The following is a 20,085-nucleotide window of genomic DNA, read 5'->3' on the forward strand; positions in this document are numbered from 1 at the left end:
GCATACTGTATGATGATTAGCATTATTAGTGTTTGTTTGATTCATGTGCAAGCAGTTTTATTAGTCCAATTTCTTACACAGTGAGAGTCATCATGAGCACAAGGATAGGTGGCAGTGACATTCATCAGTTTTTTGGACAGCCTCAGAAAAAAAGTAAGCTGAGAGCAGTGAGAAAATGAGTATCAGTCAGATGATAGAAGTATACAGTAGCACAAGAGGTGAGTCAATGTTTATTCATATAATAATCATTGCCATTCAGATCAGACATGGTTAGAAAATCCATTCCTGGACATCATGGCAAGAAACACAACTTGTTTACTGATAGTATTTATTTCATGTTCACTCTGGTGCGTTCAGAGTAAAGAAAGAGTGTGAGAGAAAGAGAGCATGAGGATGCCAACAGGGCAGGGAGAGCAGGTGACATGGAGGTGAGTGAGAAAAGGAGCAAACATTGATGACAGATCTGATATTGCCATTTTGGGGGGTTTCCGACAACATCATACTTAATGTTGGCACAACTGAGGCTAGGCTTAGGCACAGGCCCCACTGAGGTTAGGTCAAAGGGTGGGGAGTAGGGGAATATTCCAATTAACCAATTAACGACAGGTCAATTGCAATAATGGTCCTGGAGGTACATTAATTATGTTGTTGTAGGAACAACACCAAGCTGACATTAAGACACCAAGACCACTAACCCTTTTCTACTCATTAGGCGCAAACTTCGGATTCTGCAAAGCACTTGAAAACAAGTGTTAGAAATCGGCGGTTTCGTATAGTGGTCAAATAATGTAGAACCCGTATCAAATCGAGGGAGAAGTTCGTTCACGTTTATTGGAAAATTGCAGCACAGATGTCATTCGGTGAACGTTCCATTACCTTCTCATTGTAATGTTGGTTACCAGCTAGCCTATACATTAAGGGCGTTTCTAACTAAGACCATGTCTTTAGAAGTCAACCCCCCATGCCATATGACCATCGTAAACATTCCTACAGAGAGATAATCTAAACAGAGAGGTTTCTGTGGTTCTCATTATCTAGGCACATTCACTTCCAATGAAACGTACATTCATATTGTAATTGTTAATGCTCAGATTCCACAGTCCCCCCTATCAAACATTTAAAGAAAAACATTACATGTTTGATAAAACATTACAATTCAATTCCTAATGAAAAGAAAAGGCCCATACACTTATGTTACAAATGACTAAAATGAAAGAACAAAAGGAGTATCTGACCAATCAGGTCTTATTGTTCCTCAAATGAAAATGAATGTAAACAAGAACAATTGACACACCACACTCCGACACATAACTCAATGTATGACAGTCATCAATCCTGTCAACACCTCAGATTATAAAGGTCAAGAAACATTGACATCAACAAGTTATTATCAGTGTTAACGGTGTTCAGCAGAAAACCAGACTCAACATGACATCATGATTAAAACATTTCCCCCAAAGTCCATTAAACAATCAAAACCCCCCCTTGTCCGTATCATGATCCATGCGACAAAATCATACAAAAGACATGCATATCCTGTTGTACCTGTGACAGATTTCTACCTTTAAAATAGGGAAAACATCTACCTTTGTCAGGGACCATCTATAATAGGGAACAATTCACTGTCCAAACAAACCATGATAGCCATCATAATGTAGATCATTAAGCATCATCACAAATACGCTGAAGTCCAATACTGGGATTTTCATCGTACAGTTTCCCACCTGTCTAGCGAGAAACAAACCTTCATACATATGAAATCACCATATCAGTTTATTTAGGAAAATCTTAGATTGTAAGGAAATAAGTTAATTTTCAATCAAGTGTCCTTCAGTTCTTGTCTTCAGTTTTCTTTGTCTTGCATCAGTGATGAAAGTTCCAAAATCAGTTATTGCAGTCAGTGTGATGTGGACCCAGCAATTTGCCTGGTTGTCCTAACAAGTCAGTGTAGGTGTATAATGGAACGGTGAGTTTCCAACACTTCACTATTTCAAGATTAACACCACAACAGTGTCTTCCACTGTGTTGGGACCCTGTGACCTTTCCAGTCAACTGGCCCATGGTACTCTGACCTGTAGTATTTGGAGTACTTCAGGACTCAGGTGGATTCTCCTCATCTCGCTGTCGATGATTCATCTAGAAATGGAGTGTGAAGCCAAGTGATCTGACCCTGGCATCGTTCTGCCATGTGAGTGGTCAGGAAAATTTGGAACAGATTCAACCAATGTGGTTGTAGAGGTCCTTTTTGAACATGTTGCTGGTACTCACACTCAGTTGTCTGTGTCCAGTCACTGACGTGATGTATCATCAGAAAAGGGGTTGTGATGTCCTGATCTGTTGAAAGTATAACTGCAAAACAACGATTATTGTGGTTCAACAGTCCATCGGACTTTCATCCACTGGTTATGGTTCCGTCAAATCCCAACAATGAAGACAATAGATCAGTCCTGAAAACTTGTGGATCTCAGAAGTTCCATCATAAGAGTGAAGTGTACACTCTATTCAGACAAGTTTCCATAAAAGTCTATGTCAAAGTTCTTTTTCCATCCAGAACTGGCTTGGTTGTTTTATGACTCCTTGTGGTATATTAATGCCCGATAGCAGCTAGCAGTGGAATCAAATTGTCAGACTTGACTTTGCTTAGCCAAATCAGAAATGGTTAGATCTATACTATTCAACCATTAAAATGTTAGACCTTACATCAAACAAAACAATTTCCAAATAAACCAATTAAAAACATCCTGTAAATGGAAAATGTAAAACATAACCGATGCCAATGCTCTGTTATAACTATGCAAACAGGAAAAACTAAATTTTTTCACAAAACTCCTTATAAATACCAATTTGATTTGCCTTGAGCCCTAAGCTCAACTCTTTCCAATCATAATCATTTATCATATCATACATCCCCCCTGCATTCACTTCATTAAGTCAATGGAAAATGACACCATGAGTGAATGCAGAACAATGACAAATAAGGCCACAGGAGGCGCCATCCTGAACCCACACTGGCCATTTTTTCAGGACAGACATGAAAAATAGAGAATTGGTAGTAGGGATGGATCTATAATCCATTCGATAAGGAGTTGCATCCTGTATATTCATCAAAACAAAGTGAACAAGTTAAAAACATGAACATTCACCAACACCATCAAAGACATCAATGTGCAACACGATCGCTTGTGCGAAGGAATTATAAACCATATAACCCATTAACAAATTTTACCACATAGCTAAACAGCTCTCAAATTTGTCTTTGCCACAGTACCATCACACAGGTCTGTGAAATTGGCTATCATGCATTTATAATATCCTGTAGTTTCTTGGCACATGCTTAACTAAATGGTTTGGCCCCCAAGGGATAAGCTGCGCAACTATATTGTAGGAGTGAAAAAAAAAACCCAGCCCATGTGGAGTGGTTTACCTGTTGCAACCACCAGGGCAATTGTATTAGCATAGCTACAGCATACAAATGTAGCTTTTTTTACAGGCAACAGCCAAACTACCACATGGCAGACACAAAGTGTCTTGATTAACCTCCTAAATTTTAGGGAATTCGCAAAGTTAGATACATTTTTATTCCAAATAGTGGCGGTCAGCCAAACCCTAAATCACAACTTTTATGCTTTATCTTTGTTCTATAATCAACAATGGGGGATGACTTTAGGTCTCTACCCTCACTTCAGTTGGTTTCAAAATCGTACATTTCAACATTAAAGCTATTGATTGGAAAATATATTTAACTTTCACTTCATGTTTGTTTTTTATCTCAAAACTGAATATGCTTTTGTTGATAAAATTACCATAGATGAGACCAGACTGAACACTTGAATTTAACCCTTAGTAATAGGCTACTCTGATATAATGGGAAAGGTTGCTACTCTGAGCTCCACCCATTTATGGTAATCCATTAAAAAGGCCAAATGTTTGTTTATGGTCCTCAGACTATCCTATCAATTTAGCCGACATCCTTTGTTAACTGGAGATTTTGATATAGTCTCCAACCCATCTAATATTTTCGCAGTTTGTAAAAATGTGCTTATCATTATCTATACAACTCAACATTAGGGTGGAAATTAACTCTTAAGAATGGCAATCCAGACAGAAAACAGATGTATGACATCACTAAAATCAAGGTACAATAAGCAATTCAAAGGAAACTCAATGTAGGCCTTAAACACTGTTACATCAATACTCTATTTGTTCATTAGACAATTTACCATTTTAGAATTTGAACTCCATTAACGAGTATCAGGTGTTGGTTTTGAAAACAAGCATTATCCCAGTTATTGTTGGTAAATACAAATAAGAGAAACTATATTATTTAACCAAACTCAATTCAGCATTTAAAATACATCTAATTGTTATGTTGGGGAATAAACTCGCATCAGCTGTATTACCCTTTTTTAAGGCTATGACTATTGGATTCAAATTCAGTCCTCATGGGACACTGCATGTCTCCTTAACGTACAAGTCTATCACCATGTGGATTCTTCATCCTACAACTTATACAATATATTGGTTGATGCCTGGCAATGTGGTTGGATTGATTTCCTGCCTGTTGGGCCCTGTCCGGGGCCTCCCCCGGGTAGAGCCACAGTGTCGCCGGACCCCCCCCCCCGTCTCAGTTTCCAAGGTGTTACGCTGCTATATTATTGTGCTGGGGGACATGAGGGATGTACTACTAACTTTTCTCTGTTTCCTCCAGTTTTAAATTTTAGAAGGAGATGAGGTCCTGGTCCACACCTGCGGATTACCTGGTTTGGGGGGCCCGTTGCTGTCCCTGTCCTTGTCCACATGGTCATACTTCTGACCTAGTCTAAAATCAAATAGACTCTGGATTTAGCCCAGAGAAATTTATTTATTATTCCAATTGGACTCTTAATATCTCACCCGGCACAGACAGAAGAGGACTGGTCACCCCTCTGAGCCTGGGTCCTCTCTAGGTTTCTTCCTAAAATTCGACCTCCTTAGGGAGTTTTTCCTAGCCACTGAAATTCAACACTACTGTTGTTTGCTCCTTGGGGTTTAAGGCCGGGTGTTTCTGTAAAGCACTTTGTGACAACTGCTGTTGTAAAAAGCGCTTTATAAATACATTTTTTGATTTGATTTGATTTATAAATACATTTTGATATAAGGAGAGCGAAAACACAATATGTTAACCTTTTTGTAAGACAACCTTGAGACTATTTTACCAGATTAGAAAATCATTGTACCAAATTCTAATTCATCATAGGTTTCAGACTTACTCACTTGTGCTAGCAAGCAGCTCAGCAAGCAACAGACAAGTACCACGTGGTGGGCTTTGATTGAGGCCTACCTACATTGTCATGAGACCCCCCTTGAGGCCTTACGGTTTTAAACATTATCATCAACGCAATAAATACGTTTGACTCAAAATTACATACAATTACAAAATTTACATGACAAAGCACAACTAAACAGGTTATTTCTTGAATACCTATTACAACATGTTCAAGCATGACAGAAAAAAACAGGCTATTTCGAATGCCTATTAAAACATGCTATATAACATTCAAGTGCTTCTCAAAATACATGTAATATTTAATTAAATAAGCTTGGCTATTACCGAGGAAGGTGATCAGGTTTCCTTGATAAGTTCCAGCTTCAATTAATGGTTAGGTACAATACATTTTAGAAAATGAATATTTAAGAACTCTGAATCAATGATTATGAAAGCTCACATCAGTTTCTAGTATCATCCATGATTCCAGGATCCCATAAGAGAGACTCCATCTTGAGACTACTGTCGGTCAGCCAGGTGGTCAAACAGAATTAATCTTCGTCCATTTCGATTGTCTCCTTTTGCGCCTTTCAACTGTTGTCCTTTCTCGGCCATCTTAACTTTCCTCTGTCTTCTCTCTTCGTCTGTACCACACGCTCCATCTGTCCATATACAACTTCCTCGGAATCCATCTTGTTTAGCCGGAAAACATTCTTTTTCTTTCTGTCCATTTCGAGTCCAGGCATCGTTGTTAATGATCCTTTTCGTTCTTGGTGGTATCCTATTCGCGCCATTCTATTTAAATATGAACGCGTCATGCCAGAGGCTGCACTCCTTTTCCCGTCGTATTTGTACAACTGGATGGCATTATATTTTACTTGTACAAGTCACTGTATAATCGCCTAAAGCAATTCACATTGTCAACGAAATACAGTTTCGCGCTAATCTCCAATTTATCCACCCCTAGAGATTTTTGCACGTTACACAATGTAATTCGTGGCCCAGTCAGGGAATAACTAGGTCTTCTCTCCAATTTATCCACCCCTAGAGATTTTTGCACGTTACACAATGTAATTCGTGGCCCAGTCAGGGAGTAACTAGGTCTTCTCTCCAATTTATCCACCCCTAGAGATATTGTACACGATTGCAATTCGTGGCCTAGTCAGGGAGTAACTAGGTCTCCTATCACTACCTGTGCTTTTGAAATACTCGATTTGTTCGTTAAATGGTGTGGATTTCAGACTCACCAACCAGCTGTCCGTTGCGGGTGCGTGCAGCCAGCTTCGTCTCAGGACAACAAAAAACTTTTTTTTTTTGGTAAAATCTAAATCTCCAACCATACGGCTCACAGCACCAAAGTGTTAGAAATCGGCGGTTTCGTATAGTGGTCAAATAATGTAGAACCCGTATCAAATCGAGGGAGAAGTTCGTTCACGTTTATTGGAAAATTGCAGCACAGATGTCATTCGGTGAACGTTCCATTACCTTCTCATTGTAATGTTGGTTACCAGCTAGCCTATACATTAAGGGCGTTTCTAACTAAGACCATGTCTTTAGAAGTCAACCCCCCATGCCATATGACCATCGTAAACATTCCTACAGAGAGATAATCTAAACAGAGAGGTTTCTGTGGTTCTCATTATCTAGGCACATTCACTTCCAATGAAACGTACATTCATATTGTAATTGTTAATGCTCAGATTCCACACAGGGCTTGGCCAATTGTTTGCAAAATTTTGAGTTGTCCAATTGCTCAAGGTTTATCTCGCACACCAGCAACTGGAACCTGCAAACTGTCACGTTTCATAAAGGGAGACAGAGGCAGGCGCCGAATGTTGAGGCATTTCCTTTTTAATAAACAAAAGCAAAACGGGAGTGCCGGGCACTACAAAACGTTCAGGAGTTCAGAAAACATGACAAGCACAATGACCAACAGTGACAGGGAGAAAATGGCTGAACTAAATACACAGACTAACGAGGAGAACAGAAACAGGTGGGGGCTAAACACAGGTGAAATGAATATACTGATTAACCGAAACAAGAACAGGAAAGACCATACAAGGACAAGACAAGGACAAACAGAAAACAAGAGGTGGAACGGTTCCCTCAGGCTGGGATCGTTACACAAACAGGTTATTACAAAAGAAAAAACATGCAATTTACTGGAAGTCAATGTTTACGACAACAACTAGGAAGCGAAAACTAAAAACATTGCTAACCTTGTATTCACCGTTATTAACATGTGATTAATGTTTAACAATTTTGCATGAAACAGAAATTATAAAACCTTCAGATGTTGATTACAAGGGATAGATGTGTCTATCGACATTACATCACCTCGAGTCACATGATATTTACGTAGCTACGACGGAAACTGTGAATCCTGATTGGTTACACATGATTGCACAGTTTAGTGAAGTGTTTATTCAACCTTTGAATGGAACAAAAATACATGTAATATTGTGTTATACAGAACACAGATGTTTGTGTTTTGGGAAAGGCATTGCGAGTTATTCCAAACATTTCTTACATTATGTGTATGTATGTATATGTGTATGCATACAATTACATAATTAAGCAATAATGCATGAGGAAATAGGGAATGGCCAATATACCACAACTAATTTGTCTTTAGGTACAATGCAGTGCTTAGCAGTGGTATACTGGCCATATGCCACAATTCTCCAAGATGGCTTTTTGCTATTATATACTGGTTACTAATGACATTAAAACAGTAACAATTGTGGTTATATCCTACTTGTGGTATACAGTTTTACATTTAATTTTGTAAAAACACTTTGTGACAACTGCTGATGTAAAAAGGGCTTTATAATCTGCCACTCAGCATTCATGATTTGAGGCACCCAGTTCCTAATACACAGCTCTAGAAAAAATTAAGAGACCACTGTGCCTTTTTCTTTCTTTTACAAAAATGTTGAAAAGGAAAGTTTGAAAAATTAGAAAGTGGTTAGCAGTGGTCTCATAATGTTAACCTTTCTGATCCTCACTCAAAACCTTCCTTTTTCTTAATTTTTTCCAGAGCTGTATAATTGTACAATAACAATAAGATAGAAGCAGCCATTGGTTTAAAACCTTTGATTAAACATAATTGAGGGAATTACAATTGTAACAATATATAATGAATTTGCCAATTGAAGGATTACATGCTAAGATATATTATCAATAACTTCTACAACATAAAGAAGATGGTAATTTTATATTATTCAGAAGGACATTGCTAGGATGGGAGAGGAAAGTTAACAGATTAAAATAATTTAACATTTGTGAACAAAATGATTTGAAAACCAAATCAAGCAGGTGTTCAAATAGATGAACATGTACTCTACATGTAAAAGTAAAGCAACAACATCCCGTTATAAATAATTTAATATTAACATACATGCCTATGTTTTCAAATATAGATAATCAGGGGTATTTTTACGCTTTAATGGATAGAGATGGTAGGGAAAGAGATTTATAAAAACGAACTCTGACTTGAAGGGAAATAGTGTTCTTCCCTTGACAATGCTGTTGCAGCCTGGGAACATTCTTCCCCTGTATTCTTATTTTTGTTTTTTCGTCTATATACTTCAGTCTATATATTATTTCAGTTTAAGGGCAGTGTTCTTCCTGCGAGGTGTATCTTTCTGAACCTGGCGAGCTCGAGTGCCAAAGCCCAAAGACTGTAGAGACTCAGTCATATACTTCTGGGTGGGGGAGACACACAGCATGATCAGCAGTTTTGCATCGCCACCTAGTGGACAAGGAGGAGAATGGGATGGCGATGAGAGGGAACAAGGAGAGCAGAACGATTAGTGTCTACCAACTGCACCCAAGGAAATCAACAAACTCTGGATGAGTGTGTGTTTTTTACCGATGGCGTCCTGCAGTAGATGTGTGAGCTTGCTGTTTCTGTAGGGAACGTGTGGCCGATGCTCTGCTAGAGCTCCCAGCACATCAGACAAAGCAGACAGACTGCGGTTTATACACGATGTCTCCCACAGGGCTGCGCCAGTCACCCCTGACATACCTACAGTTGCACACACTGTTACTCAAAGCATGAACACACCACTGGACACAGTTGCTACACAAGAATCATGGAACATGTTGGGTGAATATATGATGTTGTTCTCACAACTTACCCACACACTCGCTACCTGCCAGGTCCACCAGCTGTAGTTTGGTCCTGAAGGGAGCTGGGGTGATGCTGTCTCTGGGGGAGGGGCAAGAGGAGTGAATGGGGGAGTGGCTGGGGGAGTGGTAGGGCGAGGAGGAGGAGCTAGTGGAGCGCTCGTCCCCTGACTGGCGGGCAGTGGGGTTGGCACGGCGACAGCGGGGACTCCACCACTCCTTCTGTTCCTTGCGCAGCATGTCTTTCTTGATGCTTTGCAATCTACGAGCTAGAGAGCATTATTATATATTAAATTAGTTGGTTTTATTCATCAGTGCCGGACCACATAATGCTCTTTGAATTTTTTAACCGTACTATCAACAATAATAACTAACAGACAGGGGTGTAGAATTAGGGGAGGACAGGAGTTCATGACTCCCCAATATTACAGACAGTTCAATGTGACCCCCTGGAAAAGAGTGAAAATCCTGGGATCCATTGATCCTGATTGGTCCCGATAGACCTCAGCCTCTGACAGACGGAAAAGTAATGAATAGTCAATTTCCGGGTTGAGTGGGATCACCCCCAAACTTTGCCGCTTGCCTCCGCGTCCTGGCGGTGTGTAGGTCGTGAAGAGATGGGAGACTGCAGCCAATCACCCTCTCTGTAGAGCGGATGATGAGTTGCAGCCTGCCCTTGTCTTTGGCAGTGGCTGCAGCTTACCAGACGGTGATGGAGGAGGTCAGGATGGACTCTATGACGGCAGTGTAGAAATGCACTTTCATAGTCGTTTCCAGGTTGAATTTTTTCAGCTGTCGCAGGAAGTACATCCTCTGATGTGCTTTCTTTGTAAGAGTGCTTTCTTTTGTCCTTAGTTCCTTGGGATAAGGTGGGGGGACAGCCCGCCCTTTGGGTGAAACTTTGCCTCTCTGGTCCAGATTTTAATAAACTGTTTATATTTGAGGAGTTCATGGTTTAGGTAACCTTTGTTGAAGTCACCAAGAACTCTCACTAAGGAGACTGGATGTGACTGCTCTGCCTGGAGAATCTGTTCGGCCAGCTGCCGTTGTATCTTGTGCACGCTGGCTGATAGTGGAATGTAGACACCAACCAGGATACATGATGAGAATTCCCTCGGGTTGTAGAAAGGTCTACAGTTGCTAAAAATTATTCCAGGTCAAGGGATATTATTGCCCCAGCCGTTGTGGGATGTGGAAACATATTCCTTCCCCTTTTGTTTTACCCGAGAGTTCTGTATTGCACTCCGCCCAGAAGATTGAAAAACCAAGCAATTTTTGGTTTTTGTCCAAAAGCAAGTGAAGTTCGTCCAGTTTATGATTATCAGTGATTGCACATTGATGAGGAATATTCCAGGTAGCGGAGTCCGTAGTCCACGGATCCTAGAACGTGCTAGCGTCCTGGCGCGCTTACCTCTCCAGTGGCGTATTTTACAGCTTGACAAAGAGCAGATGTAGCTTTGACCAGAATGTCCAGTAATTCAATGGATGTTATGAGAAAATCTAGGAATATATCCACAGGATTTGTTTCCCTGATGTCCATGAATTGTTGCAGAACACTGATTTAACACACAAAATAAGACAGAAAAACTAACCTAGGCAGCAATCTACCTAGTTCTAGGTCATGTTGCATACAGATGTGTGACAAATTAAAAGAAAAATCGGAGTAAATTAGCAAATTCCTTGTTTCCACTGGTGGCAAACACTGGTGTTTAACCCCAAAGTCCAGACGGTTTTGTTTCCATTGACACAGCCTGAGGGCCCGTAGCCCCTGGCCGAGTAATCCAGCACTCACTTGGTGCCAAGCCCTGGACTTTACGACTTTGGGCGGGGTTTGTGGGTTGAAGTATTATGTGCTGTGAAAATGCTGCATGTTGTGCAATTCGAATAGCTATGTGTATAATTTGCTTAGTACAATGGATAAGGAACATAGGTTGTTTTTATGGTATGACCATGCAGATTCTTATCTCCACCTATTACTCTGTAAGTATTGAATGTATTTCCAAATGCTTTAGAGACTCCTCAGATGATTATCCTGTAAGCTTTTGACGCGTCTCTCTATTTGCAGATAAACTATTAATTGTGCCAAGAGAATTTTGTCTCTGTACTTACTCCTTTAAAAGTTTTGATCGATAGAATTACCATCACAGGCCCGACTGCTGTTACGCTGGCGGATAGCCGTCGATGAGGTGGTGTGGGCTGTGTATCTGCTTGTTTTTACCTTTGTGTAGATATGTACCGTAAACACATTGAAACAGCAGTCTCTCACCGTTGCTTACCATAATCTTTTCCACTACATGGTACAGGCTCAACTATTCGCATAGCCTCTACTTCACTTGCTTCTTGGGGGACAGTTCTTTACTGTGTTTAACACCGCCGTGTCCTTAGATGGCGCTGTAGCAAATGTGAATTGCACATGAGGTGAGACAACTGCCATTCCATGTTGTAGCCAGGTGAAATCTTAATACTTTTTGTGGCTTGGTTCTCGTTCAGGAAAACCAACAACTCTCTTTCAAAGGGTGTTAGCTATAAGCTAAATGCTCTGAATTGGACAATAAAACATGTGGATTATGAAATTGTTTTAATATAATTTGATGAACTCCTGAAACAAAGTAAGATCAAAAAAACTTTCGACATCGGACTGAAATTTATTGAACGCTGAGTTACATATAGTGGATATAAAAAGTCTACACACCCCTGTTAAAATGCCAGATTTTTGTGATGTCAATCAATCAATCAAATTTATTTATAAAGCCCTTTTTACAACAGCAGTTGTCACAAAGTGCTTTACAGAGACACCCGGCCTTAAACCCCAAGGAGCAAACAACAGTAGTGTTGAATTTCAGTGGCTAGGAAAAACTCCCTAAGAAGGTCGAATTTTAGGAAGAAACCTAGAGAGGACCCAGGCTCAGAGGGGTGACCAGTCCTCTTCTGGCTGTGCCGGGTGAGATATTAAGAGTCCAATTGGAATAATAAATACATTTCTCTGGGCTAAATCCAGAGTCTATTTGATTTTAGACTAGGTCAGAAGTATGACCAGGTGGACAAGGACAGGGACAGCAACGGGCCCCCCAAACCAGGTAATCCGCAGGTGTGGACCAGGACCTCATCTCCTTCTAAAATTTAAAACTGGAGGAAACTGAGAAAAGTTAGTAGTACATGCCTCATATCCCCCAGCACAATAATATAGCAGCGTAACACCTTGGAACTGAGACAGGGGGGTCCGGTGACACTGTGGCCCTACCCGGGGGAGGCCCCGGACAGGGCCCAACAGGCAAGAAATCAATCCACCCGCATTGCCAGGCATCAACCAAAGGGACACCCACCAACCGCAACCCCCCTGAATGAGGGCCGAGTATTGCCAGCAACGTACAGCCCAATTGCACAAGTGCGCAACAGAGAGTCAACAACAAGCCAGTGACTCTTCCTCCGAAAGGCATTGGAGGGAGGGCATCCCAGTAGCGACGAGAGCCCATCTGGCAAGACAGCAAGGGTGGACAGTATCAAGCCTACTGGTCACCTTCACGCCCCCGGGCCAGGCTACACCTAATTATAAACCGTGCTGTAGAGATGAGTTTTTAGTAGACACTTGAAAGTTTGCACTGAGTTTGCATTTCTAACCTTAATTGGCAGATCATTCCACAGGAGTGGAGCTCTATGAGAAAAGGCCCTGCCGCCAACTGTTTGTTTAGAAATTCTAGGTACAATTAAAAGGCCTGCATCTTGCGATCTAAGGTTACGTGTAGGTATGTATGGTTATGTGTAGGTATGTATATGATGTAAAAGAATGAGACAAAGATTTTAATGTGACCTATAATGTGAACAATTAAATTGAAAAACAACTGAAATCTTCGAGGGTGAAAAATGAAAAATAAAAACCTTACAATAACCTTGTTGCATAAGTGCACACCCTCTTATAACTGAGGATGTGGCTGTGTTCAGAATGAACAAATCACATTCAAACTCATGTTAAATAGAAGTCACTACACACCTGCCATCATTTAAAGTAATTTTTTTAGTTGCATCGCACAGCACAAGCCATGGTCCGCAGAGAGCTTCCAAAGCATCAGAGGAATCTCATTGTTGAAAGATATCAGTCAGGAAAAGGGTACAAAATAATTTCCAAAGCATTAGATATACCATAGAACACAGTGAAGACAGTCATCATGAAGTGGACAAAATATGGCACAACACAGACATTACCAAGGATGTCCCTATAAATTTATGAAAAGACAAGAAGAAAACTGGTCAGGGAGGCTTCCAAGAGGCCTACAGCAACATTAAAGGAACTGCAGGAATTTCTGGCAAGTACTGACTGTGTGCTACATGTGACAAAAAATCTCTTGTATTCTTCATATAAATGGGCTATGGGGAGTGTTAAGGATACATTTATTACCCTATTATTATTATATCCTTTATTCTGTAAATTAACTGTAATAAATAAACTGTTTTAGACTAGGCCTGAAATTGCTCTAGACTGTTCATGGTTGCCACATATAGAAGAAGACCTAGGTCAGCATGCCCTGTTCTTAGAAGCAATTAGGGCCACAACCAAGGCGCCAGGCCTCAACCCTATCTTATCAACGACCCTGTTCAGGAGGTGCTCCCTTTGAGTGTCCTCTGAGCTGTATGTCTTCTTTTAACCGTGGCTCTTGTTTTTGTCTCATTCTTGCGTTTTTTACTCTTTGGTAGGCTCTTCCTACCAGGTGGTCTCTTTCAAGGTTCAAGGTTCAAGGTAACTTTATTATCTCCAAGGGACAATTTAGATTGCAGCCAGCAGTAACAACATACATATCAACAATGAACACATTGTTTCTAACACCTCGAGTCATAACCATCAATCCTGAACCGTCCTGTTGTTTTGTTTGTCGTGACATAATACTGTTGACAACATTGCCAACTACATTGTCGCATTCTTCAGATGTGGTTTTGCTATTGCTTCAACAAAGGTATTGCCATATGGAAAAGCCCTCAGGAAAAGGCCACCTAGACCAGCCCCATACATTGCAGTACTACCATGATACCCCGGTAAACCATTACCAGCCTGTGTTGTGTAGTATTCAACATACCTTTGAAACCAACTGGTTTTGATCCGATTTGACCTCAATACAGATCTCATCAAACTGACTCTTACTAAGAGGTACGTAGTGTGGCTTGTCGTACGTCACTGTGACAACTTTGTTCTTTTCCCCTGCAATATGTACAGTTCGCAACAGCGGGACATGACTGTCACCAACACGTTAATAATCAATTATATCTGTGTAGATGTATAGGGTGTTAAACCCTGCCAGAATATCTGTGGGGAATGTTCCATACCATGGGGCGTACCACCGCTCGCCTGGGTTTAAGCCTAATATCTGTTCCAGCTTTGTACTAAATTTCAAACTAAAATGGGGCTCACCTTTTAGAAACATTCTATTTTTAAATTCATCATACCCTGCCCATACACCATGTGGTTTTATATAACTGTTGAGCCCTGCCACTCAATTTACTATACCATTGTAATAACCAGTGTTGAGTTCATATTTCCAAGTTTTGTCGTTATTCAAGTCATGTAGTTCAAATGCGTTTTCACCCCATGTAAAAGTCTTCCACGTATATGGGTACTGGAATTCTATCAAAGATACTTCCCTGGCACCTTTCAAATCTATACCTTTGGCATGTGGTATAGCTCAAACTTGTCTCGATGAGTTACTGGGCAGCGTTTTGTAGAAGCCACCTTCACCCATGCTGATCGCAGTCAATGTAAATGACGTGATCCTGAAAATCCTGGAGTTTTATCCAGTTTCTAGGTCAAGCACTTGTTTCGATGGTATCCAGCTGTTAAATTTCTCAGGCCAACCAAGCCATTTCACAAGACCCTTTATCTTCCCTTTCTGTACTTTCTCATCCAGAACTGCTTCCACTTTAAAAGTTTTATCCTTAGCCACGATTATTTTCAATAATTCCTGTTCATAAAAGGTCCCAACTATCACATCACCATCGTAATCTTTTATTCTATATACAGGAGGTACCCGCGAAATGCATTCTGTTATTGTAGAATATTCATCTATGTACCCTATTTAAGATGTTAGCTTTCAACGGTGTTTCACCCAAAACATTGATCGTCGCACAATCCGCCATGTTTTGTATTATAGGTAAGTTTACTCAGGCAAGACTGAATGACCATCACCAATGTCTGCATGGTTTAAATACACAGACCACGCCAATCATCCCATAAAACATGAGAGGTTAACAACCACCGGTTGTAGGCCATCTGTTGTAGCACTTGTCAGAAGATAAAACACCGTAGGGGGGGTTTATAGAATTGCCAAACACCATTTGTTAAACATCAATCATCTTGCCGCTGACACAGCACTTGTTTAATGTCTGGGAATTTAACATTACGGAACCCTAGGACCCATTTGTTAAACATCAAACATAACCCACCTGATATAACACTATTCTGGTTTATCGTATGTCCCGCCCACCTGTCACATCAATCTGGAAGTCCCGCCCTCCAGGGCCATAAATCACCATTCTGACACATTATACCTTACATTTACTACTGACGTTATCGAAGCACACACATTTGAATGGGTGAGCTACATATTTGTAAAAATATACTAATTTCAATTAATCTTCTCAGTCTTTGTCCTACAAATGAACTTGTATATTTGAATCACAGATAATAGCAAATTTAATTTTGAGCTATTGACTGATCATATACAGCAGATTGGTATTGTATTACCTTGTAAAATATATCAATACAGTGGATATAAAAAGTCTACAAACCCCTGTTAAAATGTCAGGTTCTTGTGATGTAAAAGAATGAGACAATATTGAAATTGTGAGGGAACACTTATGAGGACCCCATAATTATTATCATTCCACCTGTTGCATTGTGGGATTGTTGACGTGCTGTACGCTGCCTGCTGTTACCTACCTGACTACCTGCCAAACTTTTTCGAATTTATTCTACATAAACTAATTGGTCAAAATTCAGCTTTAAGAGTTTTACCAATGCAAATTTTTTTTATCTGTTGACCTCTTACCCAACTTTACTACACCGGGACTCTTTTTGGACATAATTAACGGAACTTCTCACCCCTGAACACCCGATGCTAAGTATCATTAAAATGCCTTATCACTGTAATTGTTGTAGCTACAACACGGAGGAGAACTATCGTCTTCAGATAAAGATAGCAGAGTTAGAGGCTCGGCTTCTGACGCAAATGTCAGGCAAGGATTATGTTAGTGTAGAAATTTAAAAAACTGCGTCAGTGATACCAGGAAGAAACTATAGTTTTGTTAGTCCCCCGGCACAGCTCCTGCAGCCGGGCAAGAACTCTCTCTTGGTCACTGGGAAGAAATGCCATCGACCAGTTAAACCTGAATCGTTGCTAAATCCAACTGAGACTTTCAACAGGTTTTCCCCACTGGAGTTGGAGTCAAGGCCCGAGCCGTCTTCGGAGGGGAATGATCGGCAGGCATGTTCTACCGGTGGCCTTGAAAAACTAGAAACTTTAGTCGTTGGTGATTCATTACCCGCAGTATTAGACTAAAGAATCAGCCGGCGATCATACACTGTTTACCAGGGGGCAGAGCCACTGACATGGCCGCCAAATCTGGGGCTGGTGCTAGCGAAGTCTAAAACTGGCAAGTATAGAGAGGACAGAGATATTGTTATTCACGTTGGCACCAACGACGTTAGGATGAAACAGTCAGAGGTTATGAAGCAGAACATAGCATCAGCGTGTAAACTAGCTAGAAAGATGTGTCGGCATCGAGCAATTGTCTCTGGCCCCCTCCCAGCTAGGGGTCGTGAGGAGCTCTACAGCAGACTTGCGCAACTCAATCGCTGGTAGAAAATGGAGTTCTGCCCGTCGCAGGAGGTAGAGTTTGTAGATAACTGGCTCTCTTTTTGGGACTCTCCCAGAAATAGGGCCAGGCCTGATCTGCTGAGGAGCGACGGACTCCATCCTAGCTGGAGTTGTGCTCTTCTTTTATCTAGGAACATTGACAGGAGTCTCACTCCTATAGCCTCCATGAGATGTGCAGGGTGCAGGACAGGCCGCAGGCTGTTAGCCAGCCTGCTAGCATAGTGGAGTCTGTCGATAGCATAGCCAGAGTAGTTAGTACAGCTTTACAAATTGCCACTGTGAATCGTTCCAGGCTGAGAAAAGTTAAACAAGGTAGTGCTAACAAAAACAACCTTATTAAGATAAAGCCTTTCTCCACCTCGGTCACAAATAAAAATGACCATCACCTTGCATCTCAAAATGGGACTCCTAAATGTTAGATCCCTTGCTCCAAAGGATGCAGTAAATGAATTAATCTCTGATCATAAACTAGATACACAATGTTCCTCAATGAGTTTCCAGAATTCTTGTCTAACCTTGTAGTCAGATAGTATTCACATTTTTGGTGATTTCAATAGTCATATTGAAAAGTCCAATGATCCTCTTCAAAAAGCCTTTGAAGTCATAATTGACTCAAAGGGTTTTATCCAACATGTCTCAGGTCCACACATTGCCACAATCACACATTAGATTTAGTCCTGTCACGAGAAATAGATATTGTAGATCAAATAATTTCCTCCCAAAATCCAGGATTATCGGATCACTGTCTTATTACATTTACCGTTAAAACAAGAAATCCACTTGCTCCGCAAACAATGAGTTTCAAAAGTACTATAAATTCTCGGACTACAAATAAATTCCTTGATATTATTACAAGTTCGCTCATTAACGACAGAGTAAATAAATCTATAAAGATCAAATCGAGGATCTAAACTCAACACTGCAAAACACATTGAACACAGTTGCACCACTAAAAACAAAAGAAATACGTAACAAGAAACTTGCTCCCTGGTACACAGACAATAATAGAGCACTTAAGCAAGTCTCCAGAAAATTGGAGCAAAAGTGGGGCTAGACCCGATTCCAACAAAATTACTTAAGGAGCTATTTCCTATGCTAGGTCAGCCAATGTTAAACATAATACATTGCTCCCTTTCCTCCGGATGTGTACCAAACTCACTAAAAATTGCGGAAATTAAGCCTCTTCTAAAAAAATCTAATCTGGATCCTGACATATTAAACAATTATAGGCCAACATCGAACCTCACGTTCCTCTGAGAAATCGTAGAAAAATGTGTTTCCCAACAACTGAATGCCTTCTTGAAGACAAATAAAAATCCTCCAGTCCGGTTTCAGATCCCATCATAGTACTGAGACTGCACTCTTGAAGGTAACAAATGACCTTCTAATGGCCTCAGACAAAGGTTGCGCATCCGTCCTGTTGGTTCTTGATCTTAGTGCTGCTTTTATCACTATTGATCACTCCCTTCTATTAGAGAGACTGGAAACCCATATGTTCTAGCCTGGTTTAAATCTTATTTACCGGAAAGATATCAGTTTGTATGTGCGGATGGCATATCCTCTGACAAGTCAAAGGTATGCTTTGGTGTTCCTCAAGGCTTGGTTCTGGGCCCATTATTGTTCTCACTATATGCTCCCTCTGGGCAATGTAATCCGAAAATGTACATTTTCACTGTTATGCTGATGACACACAGTTATATATTTCAATGAAGCATGGAGAAGCCCCAAAAATAGCTACTTTGGAAGGATGTGTTTCAGATATTAGGAAGTGGATGACAGAGAACGTCTTGCTCTTAAACTCAAGAAAAACAGAAATGCTCATTTTAGGACCCAAGAAACAAAGAGTGTTGTTAGCAGATCTCACTGTGAACCTTGACGGCTGCATGGTCGTATCCCAAAAAACTGTAAAAACCTTGGCGTTACCCTTGACCCTGACCTCTCCTTTGAAGAACATATAAAATATGTCTCAAGAGTTGCTTATTTTCATCTTCGAAACATTGCAAAAATCAGACACTTTCTATCAAAAACTGATGCAGAAAAACGAATCCATGCTTTTGTTACTTCTAAACTAGATTACTGAAATGCTCTTCTTTCCGGTAACCCGGATAAAATAAATAAATAAACTTCAATTAGTGCTGCAAAAGGCTGCTAGAATCCTAACTAGAACAAAAATTTTTGAACACATTACTCCTGTACTACACTGTTAAAAAAATCCGTAAATTTAGGGGTCCCTTTACCGTGAATTTGCTACGGATTCGCTCCGTTTTGCGAAATACGGAAAGTTTGCTGTTGCGCAAGGCAGTATGGGTAGAATTTTCTCCCCCAGCCAGAATTTTCCGACGCCATTACACTCAGTGCGGTCAGTGCCAGCCTGAAGTTCTGCGAGTCACATGGAAAGTTGGAAACAGGTTGGTTGTGTGTAATGAGAATAGGAATGGAGTACCACCTCTCAAACAAAATATATTGAGTTAAACATGTTAAGCACGTTTTCTGTTCATTTACGTCTGCATGGCGGGCGTTCTGTTCTGGCACCCCTCGTCAGACAGTCGCCTTTCCCCAATGAAATGTAGGACAAATTATTAGTTGGTTAATTTTGTCTCGAAGGTTTCTAGGTTTTTAGCAGCATTCCAACCGGAGCTATATAGGGTAGTGTGGCTCGCAGCTGAGCACGGGACCTTTGCTGCTAGCTGCGTTAGCATTGGCATGTCGGCTGCGCTTCCTAAGTACCGGTACGTCAAAAGCCAATTTTTTGTTCCCCCTCATACATTAAATTGGTCTCGATAGGCAGTTGGTAGTCGTGTGTGTTTCATGTCGATATCTGAATGTGTGCGTTTCGCGTAATTTTAAAGC

General features: G+C 40.7%; 1 protein-coding gene across 3 annotated transcripts in view; it reads right to left on the reverse strand.

Moving 5' to 3' along the window:
- Positions 1–7,241: 7,241 nt before the first annotated feature.
- Positions 7,242–20,085, reverse strand: part of kif25 (kinesin family member 25) — an 83,436-nt gene continuing 70,592 nt past the window's right edge. For all 3 annotated transcript variants that reach the window (XM_034287885.1, XM_029114698.2, XM_029114699.2), the window contains 3 exons: positions 9,388–9,645; positions 9,120–9,275; positions 7,242–8,999 (listed from right to left, as the gene is read on the reverse strand). In XM_034287885.1, the coding sequence (XP_034143776.1) occupies positions 8,848–8,999; positions 9,120–9,275; positions 9,388–9,645 (566 nt within the window). In that variant the 3' untranslated portion in view covers positions 7,242–8,847. The remainder of the gene's footprint in view (positions 9,000–9,119; positions 9,276–9,387; positions 9,646–20,085) is intronic.

This window comes from Esox lucius, chromosome 18 (genome assembly GCF_011004845.1).
Source record: "Esox lucius isolate fEsoLuc1 chromosome 18, fEsoLuc1.pri, whole genome shotgun sequence".
In the NCBI taxonomy this organism is placed as follows: Eukaryota; Metazoa; Chordata; class Actinopteri; order Esociformes; family Esocidae; genus Esox; species Esox lucius.